Source organism: Lithobates pipiens, unplaced genomic scaffold, assembly GCF_037356315.1.
Source record: "Lithobates pipiens isolate NorthernLeopardFrog02 unplaced genomic scaffold, aLitPip1_a1.2 Scaffold_23, whole genome shotgun sequence".
NCBI lineage: Eukaryota > Metazoa > Chordata > Amphibia > Anura > Ranidae > Lithobates > Lithobates pipiens.
The window spans coordinates 49,021,430-49,030,570 of record NW_027507785.1 but is presented as its reverse complement, the minus strand read 5'-3'; the positions used below and the strand labels follow the sequence as shown (position 1 = coordinate 49,030,570).

The window sequence follows — 9,141 nt, the reverse complement described above, 5'->3', positions numbered from 1 at the left end:
CGCAGTGTACCATCCGATTTGAGGTTGGCGTAGATCATGGGTTTTCATCGACCTGCCCCACATAGTTCCCCGCCAGCCCCCTAGTTTTCCTACCTGGCTGCCCTGACAATTAAAAACTGTTGTCCCGCCCCTTTAAGAAATCAAGAAACGCCGGGTGAGCAATAAGAAGACGAAGGAGCGGGATGACGTGGTGGAGAATGACAGCCTGTTTGTACAATTTCTCAAATCTTCCGGGATGACCCTGAAGTCCGGAGAGCAGCAGAATGAACTCGGTGAGAAATAACTGACTCTTTTTATGCCATTACTCTTAAGAGTGGGCGTGGCTGAATCACTTGTAGCCAATCAATTAACCAAGCTTGTGGGGGGGGGGGGGGAGGGTTGTAATTTTGTCACTGCAATAAAACCTCAGCCTGGTATCATCCTAAATTGATCCAGATTGAGGAACGTTTTTTTAATGTTGCTCTCGGTCTGCCCCTCCCACTTTTATATTTGGAGGACACACTCCAGCTGTGAGAGGAGAGAAGAACACAGATCAGCTATGCCCTCCCCTCCACTATCCGTTCACAGAAGCCTTTGTAATTTGCCAATGAGGTTCACATAATACAAAGGGTTGTAATTTGGCACTACAATAAAACCTCAGCCTTGTATCATCCTAAATTGATCCAGATTGGGGAAAGTTTTTTTTTTTTAATGCCTGAAGGCGGGGCTCTCGGTCTGCCCCTCCCATTTCTATACCTGGAGGACACACTCCAGCTATGAGAGGAGAGAAGAACACAGATCAGCTATGCCCTCCCCTCCGCTGTTCGTTCACAGAAGCCTTTGTAATTTGCTAATGAGTTCACATAATACAAAGGCTTCTGTGAAGGGGCGAGGGGGTGGGCAATTCCAGCAACTCTGCTTTTGAAGATCCCAGTGATCAGCATGGAAGTTATCTTCTTGGAGCACAATCAACCTGTCAGATGTGAATGATGGAGATAAATCGATGAGGCGGCAGGCACCTTCTTTTCTTTGGATACAGTGTTGCACGGCCATGCAAATTGTCAGTTAAAGTAATGCAGTTCTGGTGATGAGGGGGGGGGGGGGTTACATCTTCCAGAGGTCAAGTGGTTAAACACTTGCCCTGATTGGGGCAACTAATATATATATATATATATATATATAAATATAGCCATTTACAAAGGTCCTTGTTTTTTAACGCACGTCTGAATTGACAAAGCCTGTGATTGTGCTGCCTATTACACCACCCATAAAAAAGTTTACCCCCCGCCTGGACCATGCCCCCCCAAGCCCCCTCCCTCGTAAAACATACTTGAGATCCCTCTAGATGCAGCCATGTTGCAGGAGTGTGGGTGAAAAGTGTAGCGCTAAAAATAAATGAACGTAACCGACTTTAGGAAAGGGGGGGGGGGGGGCTGTCTGATCAAAGATGTAAACAAAAATCAATCTCTCAGTGAAGAGCCGTGACAACATAAATCGCAGCATAGGGAAGACCCCGTGCGTCGCAAAAGAGTCGCAACACTCAAATGATATAAATAGGATGAAAGTCGCAGTATCACATGGAAGTGCTTGATGTGATGAACTTCCATATAATCCAACCAATGTGTAAAAATGAAATGAAGGGACTTAAAAAGGATAATGATAGTGACTGGTTAATGAAAAACACACTATTCTATGCACATAAAGGAAACAGACCCGTATACATTCATGAGTATGTCAAATAGCACAATGCTAATTACATTTGTAAGAAGGAGTATGGTAAATAGAAATAAAAATGTACTAGTCCAAAAGGTATCAGAGGTAAAACGGTGATGATTGTGAAAATGCAACTGCTTGCAAATATCTGACCACCTCTGGAGTAGATGTATTCAGTGGTGGATATCTACACCTGGGAGTGCCTTCACCTTCCAAGAAGAGGTGAGAGAAAAAGGTACTCTTACTGAAAATAGTGGACCCAACTCACCGTACGGTGGTGGATCTATCAAGCATGGAACCGAAGACGTGAAGTCAGGCTTCCAGGATGAGCCACATGGTAACCTCTTCTACAGGCCAAAGGAGATCCAAAATGCCAATCTTTGTGGAGATGGGTGGAGCTCTCCAAAGGAGAGCAGTAGCGACTCACCAGAACTGTCTCCTCCAGGTAGGGGGTATTATATTCAAGGCATATGAGAGAGAAAAAACCTCCATGTGTGGTGTAAGTCTGTTTGAGGGAATTGCAGTAAAAAAGAATATCCAAACAAATGAATTATCGATAAAAACAGTTCAATTGAACAATAAAATCAGCGCAGTATGAAGTGGCTAGGGCCAGCGTGTTAACCCTACGCATTTCGTCTTATGAGACACCAGCTGCCCACCTGCTGCGCTTATATATAGTTCGTAATTACAAGCCTGGGTGGTCGGCCGGGATTCCGGCTTCTGGTGTCCCGCTTGCGTTCCAAATGTCGTGACCTCACGTGATGCAATGCACCAACGTGATTCACATGTGTTCCAAACGTCATAGCGTCACGCGCAGTACTGTGGATACGTATAGCTACAGCATTTATGGCCAATGTTGTTGTGCCATGACCAACATATGATGATTGTGAAAATGCAACTGCTTGCAAATATCTGACCACCTCTGGAGTAGATGTGTTCAGTGGTGGATATCTACACCCGGGAGTGCCTTCACCTTCCGAGAAGAGGTGAGAGGAAAAGGTACTCTTACTGAAAATAGTGGACCCAACTCGCCGTACGGTGGTGGATCTATCAAGCATGGAACCGAAGACGTGAAGTCAGGCTTCCAGGATGATCCACACGGTAACCTCTTCTACAGGCCAAAGGAGATCCAAAACGCCAATCTTTGTGGAGATGGGTGGAGCTCTCCAAAGGAGAGCAGTAGCGACTCACCAGAACTGTCTCCTCCAGGTAGGGGGTATTATATTCAAGGCATATGAGAGAGAAAAAAACCTCCACGTGTGGTGTAAGTCTGTTTGAGGGAATTGCAGTAAAAAAGGATATCCAAACAAATGAAATATCGATTAAAAACAGTTCAATTGAACAATAAAATCAGCGCAGTATGAAGTGGCGAGGGCCAGCGTGTTAACCCTACGCATTTCGTCTTATGAGACTTCAACTGGGGTACACACCAGCTGCCCACCTGCTGCGCTTATATATAGTTCGTAATTACAAGCCTGGGTGGTCGGCCGGGATTCCGGCTCCTGGTGTCCCGCTTGCGTTCCAAATGTCATGACGTCGCGTGATGCAATGCATCAACGTGATTCACATATGTGTTCCAAACGTCATAGCGTCACATGCCGTGGCGCCGTACCGTGGATATGTATAACTACAGGATGTATGGCCAATGGTGTTGTGCCATGACCAGGATATGATGATTGTGCAAATGCAACTGCTTGCAAATATCTGACCACCTCTGGAGTAGATGTGTTCAGTGGTGGATATATACACCCGGGAGTGCCTTCACCTTCCAAGAAGAGGGGAGAGAAAAGGGTACTCTTACCGAAAATAGTGGACCCAACTCACCGTACGGTGGTGGATCTATCAAGCATGGAACCGAAGATGCGAAGTCAGGCTTCCAGGATGAGCCACACGGTAAGCTCTTCTACAGGCCAAAGGAGATCCAAAATGCCAATATTTGTGGAGATGGGTGGAGCTCTCCAACGGAAAGCAGTAGCGACTCACCAGAACTGTCTCCTCCAGGTAGGAGGTTCTATATTCAAGGCATATGAGAGAGAAAAAAAACTCTACATGGTGTAAGTCAGTTTGATGGAATTTATTGCAGTAAAAAAGGATATCCATGCAAATAAAATATCGATAAAAACAGTTCAATTGAACAATAAAATCAGCGCAGTATGACGTGGCTAGGGCCAGCGTGTTAACCCTACGCATTTCGTCTTATGAGACTTCAACTGGGGTACACGGCAGCCACCCACCTCCTGCGCTTATATATAGTTCGTAATTACAAGCCTGTGTGGCCGGCCGGGATTCCGGCTTCAGGTGTCCCGCTTGCGTTCCAAACGTCGTGACATCACGCGACGCCATGCGTCAACGTGATTCATATATGCATTCCAAACGGCGTGGCCTCACGCTGCGGCGCCGTACCATGGATACGTGTAACTACAGGATGTATGGCCAATGGTGTTGCGCCATGACCAAGCCTCCGTATGGATCGCCAATAGCGCCAAAGTCCCGAGCCACGTGACCAGCACACCATTGGCAGAACACACCACAACATCCGGCCCAGGGATATGCCTTTTAGCTAAAAAAAATCTCTGATTGCACTAGTCGGGTGTGTAGACGTGCAACTCAGAACGGCACGAGCCACCTATAATGCGGTGATGACTCATTAGGGGAGGGGCCACAAATGATCACACCGGACACATACAACACAGCCTATCGATATCCACAAATGTTGCAGGAGTGTCTCGGCTGCCCAGGACTCCCCTCCTCAGATGCTGAGACAGCAGCGCGGCGCCATTGGCTCCCACTGCTGTCCGTTAAAGTAAGTCAATGAGGAGAGAAAGGGGGCGGGGCTCCGTGTCTGACAGAACACAGAGGGTTATGGTTCAAGTGCCCCCAAAGCAAACTGCTTGCTGTGGGGGCACTCAACAGGAGGGAGGGGTTAGGAGCACCGAAGAGGGACCCAAGAAGAGGAGGATCGGGGCTGCTGTGCAAAACCATTACAGGGAACAGGTAATTATAACATGTTTTGTTGTTTAAAAAAAAAAACAAGACTTTATAATCCCTATAAACCAGTTGCCATACGCCGATTTATGTCAGCAGAATAGTATGGGTGGGCAAATTGGCGTACCTATACGTCCCTCCCTTCCCGTGCCCGCGGCAGTCGGATTCGTTAGAGGACCGATTTAGTCCTCAGGACCAGACCAATGATTTATGGTCTGGACCTGCTTATTCGGTCCTAACGAATGGAAACCTCCCCCTGTGTGTCTAAGTGTAAACACAGACAGGAGGAAGTGATGTCATCTCTCCTCGTAGAGTCTTTTCGATTCCAGTGAGAGGGGAGAGAACATCTAACCGTGAGTTACACAACACTACACCAACACCAGTACACACAGATACACTTGCCACCCCCCCAGTTGACCCCTTCACTCCCTGTCACTGTGTCACCAATTGCAGTTTTCTGATTTTTCACTGTTAGTAGAAGGCCTCTTTAGGTCTAGGGTACCCCCCTAAACCCCTCTAATAAAGGTTTAACCCCTTGATCACCCCCAGTTAACCCTTTCATCCCCTGTCGCCATTGTCACTAATCAACCTTTTTTCTGATTGCTGTATTTGTGTCACAGGTGACACTAGTTAGCCATTTAGTTGATTTGTTTCACCATCAGGTTTTTATAGCGTCAGGTACCCCCATATATTACCTAATAAAGGTATTGCCCCTTAGTTAACTCTTTCACCCCCTGTCACCAGCGATCACCGTATTAGTGTCACTGGTGACACTGGTTAGTTTGCTTTTTATAGCATCAGGGCACCCGCTGTATATTACCGAAATAAAAGTTTAACCCCCTGATCGCCCGGCAGGGGATATCAGTTAGGTTTTAGCTTCAGTCAGGGTTTATGTCGCCCCAGGCTGCGTCAGATTAATGCCAATAGGGCTAACACCCTTGCCCGCACTTAGTAGCATAGTGTCTGAACGGATCGATATCTTTGATCTGATCAGAACTATATTAGCATCCCCAGTAGTTTATGGTTCCCAAAGACGCAGTGTTAGCGGGTATCTGGGCTGATCCCGCTAGCACCGGCGTTTTGCCCCTCCGCCCAGCCCACCCAAGTGCAGTATCAATCGATCATTGTCACAAAATGTCAAATCGAAGGTACAGTAGTGAAGAAGCCTACACATTTCTGAGCATGACAGATAGTGAAGAGGAAGTCACTCATCTGTCAGATTCAGGCTCAGAATACAAACCTGTAGACAGCAGCGGGCCCCCTGACAGATAGCTCTGACGACAGAGTTGTGGTCGCTGCCAAGGTCAGGCGTACCCGATCTTCAGATGTTGTTGAGGTGCAAGAACCGCAGGGCTTTCGTATGGAGCAGAGAGCCAGTACTGGCACTGCTCATCCTTCTGGTGAACTGGCAAGCACCAGCGGCCTAGTACTGGTCCTACAGCCAGCACTGCAGTAACACTTGGTGACGTGGTGAGTCCCATAAGTGCAGTTCAAGCTGGTGAGGTGGCTAGCACAAGTAGTGTCCTGCTGCCACCAAGAAGAAGACGACAAAAAGACAGGCCCGTCAAGCCCATAGTGCCCTTCCTGCTGCATTCGCCAATCCTAATTGGGAACCCACCACTTCTGCAGCACCCGTACTTCTCCCATTCACTGGCCAACCCGGAATTCAGATGGAACCAGTTGCTTTTACGTCACTTGATTTTTATTCGCTGTTTTTCACAGAAGATCTCTATAGATCTATTGTGGACCAAAACAATTTGTATGCTGGTCAATTCATTGCCGCTGATCCCCATTTGACTCTTGTCAGAGAATGGAAACCAATTATGGTTTCTGAATTTAAGCTCTTTCTGGGCCTATCCCTCCTCATCGACATAACTAAAAAGAGTGAGTTGTGGTCATATTGGTCCACTGACCACTTCAACCAACAGTTTGCAGCCTTGTTTACTCCCAATCAAATTGTCTGTGTTGATGAGTCCCTGATTAAATTTTCTGGCCGCTTGTCTTTCAAACAGTATCTTCCCAGCAAGCGTGCCAGACACGGGGTCAAGATGTATAAGCTCTGTGACAGGGCCACAGACTATACATATAGTTTTATTGTTTACGAGGGAAGAGATAGTCACATAAAGCTGGAGAACTGCCCAGACTACATAGGGAGTGCTGGTAAGATTGTGTGGGACTTGGTGTCACCCTTATTCCGAAAGGGATACCACTTGTACGTGGACAATTATTACACAAGCGTGCCACATGTTAGTCACTTGTTTGATCATGGAATTGGCGCATGTGTCACCGTGCGATCTAATCGCCAGGGCTTTCCCCCGCGTCTTATAGATTCCCGTCTTAGGCTGGGGGAGAGAGCCTGCTTGAAGTGTAATAACTTGCTTGCTATGAAGTGGAGAGATAATCGGAATGTTTTCGTTCTTACCTCCCTTCATGCAGACACAACGGTCCAAATTCCTACGGCGACTGGTGTTGTGGAGAAACCCCTCTGTGTCCACGAATATAACCTTAATGGACCTCAACGACCAGTTGTTGGCGCCGTACCTAGTTGCCGTAAGGCCAGACACTGGTACAAAAAAAGTGTCTGTTTATTTATTTCAATTGGCTTTGCTGAATGCTTATGTGCTATACAAAGCTTCAGGACGGACTGGATCCTTCCTTAAATTCCAGGAAGAGATTATCAGAGCCCTTCTGTTTCCAGACGGTCCTGTGCCTCAACTTCCCAAATGCAGTAAGCCGGCTGCATGAGAGGCATTTTCTGTATGTCCTCCCTGGTACCCCTACCCAATGAGCCCGCCCCCCCAAAGAAAATGTTGTGTGGAGAAAGCGCAGCTATAGCCGTGACACTTGCTTTTATTGTCCCTTCTGTCCTTACCATCCTGGTCTTTGCATTGGTGAATGTTTTGAACGCTACCACACACTAGTTGGGTATTAGCGTAGGGTACAGCACCACACAGTCCTAGGCACACTTTCACAGGGTCTCCAAAGATACCATCGCATTTTGGGAGACTCGAACCTGGAACCGAACCATTACAGTTACAAATAAAAGTGTAAAAAATAAATAAATAAAACCCAAAAAAGAGAAAAAAAATAGTTGTCGTTTTTATTATTCTCTCTCCCTTTCTATTCTCTCTCTATTGTTCTGCTCTTTTTTACTGTATTCTATAATACAATGTTTTATTGTTACTACGTTTTATCACGTTTACTGTGTTTTTATTAACGTATCCTCAACTCATTCATATGGGAGTGCAAACGCCCCAGGCTACGCCACTCAACATTGAACCTAGCTACCAAATATGGAGGTATGGGAGCCCCAGAGATCCAAACATACTATAAAGTGGCAATTCTCGACCAAACTAAACATTGGTGGAACACATCCTCGTCACCTACATGGAAGCAAATTGAACACACGTGATATCTAAAGACCTTCAGCTACTTTTATGTGCATCATGGCTCAACTACCACCCACCTAGGTCCTTCTTAGACACTATCAATGCCACAATGAGAGTCTGGCAATCAATTCCACAAATGCTTAAAGGCATCTCCTCTCATGGTCTGAAACTCCTACCACTCACTACTCTGGAACTCTTAACACCCAACTTATCCCTAAGCCACTGGATTAGAGCAGGCATCTGCAACTTAAGTGACCTATACACACCTCAGGATTTACCACCTTCCAACATCTCTTTACTATCTTCAACATACCACGCCATGACTTTTTCCGATTCCTGCTCATCCGGCACACCCTGTCATCGCTTCAGTTATGAAGCTCTACTACCGCTGGTACTATACTCCAACCAAACTGGCAGCCATTTTCCCCTCAGCATCCCCTAACTGTTGGACGAACTGCAGCACAGATGGATCCATGGTCCACATATGGTGGACTTGTTCTGCTCTCCAACGATTCTGGAAAGACGTAACCAGTCTCATATGCTCAGTCACAGACATTAACACTCACCTAACACCACAGTTGGCCTTGCTAGGGATAAGGTTAACCGAATGGCCAACCACACTACGGTCAATACTTACCCACATCTTGATAGCGGCAAGACTCTCAATTGCCCGCAACTGGAAAATCCTAACCCACCCACCATCCAATTAGTCATTTCTTTGCTCAACGACCAATGCCACATGGAATATATGTTTGCCAAAGCACATCTATTCACGACCAAATTCTTCACCCAATGGGAACCTTGGCTCCAAGATCAATGAAGTAACCCTCTACCATCAACTGGCCTCATCATACCTGTGGACATGACCCTCCCAATCTGGAGCTGAACCAGATGCTACACAGTCTTACACTGAGTCTAAATATTTGAAAACAGTCATATTATTGTGCATGTCTCCTTCCTATAAGGTGCCCCCCTGGGTGTGGCCTCCTGACATTGCATAGATGTCACCCCTACTCCCCTAACTCACATTACCGGCATGTAAATTACCAACCATTTTGGGTCCCACAATGACCCT

At 46.6% G+C, this 9,141-nt stretch overlaps 1 protein-coding gene across 1 annotated transcript in view; it reads left to right on the top strand.

Moving 5' to 3' along the window:
- Nucleotides 1–145: 145 nt before the first annotated feature.
- FANCD2 (FA complementation group D2) overlaps nucleotides 146–9,141 on the top strand; it is a gene marked incomplete at its 5' end in the record, with an annotated part of 70,108 nt that continues 61,112 nt past the window's right edge. The window contains 1 exon segment of the mRNA XM_077451566.1: nucleotides 146–272. Within this exon segment, the coding sequence (XP_077307692.1) occupies nucleotides 146–272 (127 nt within the window).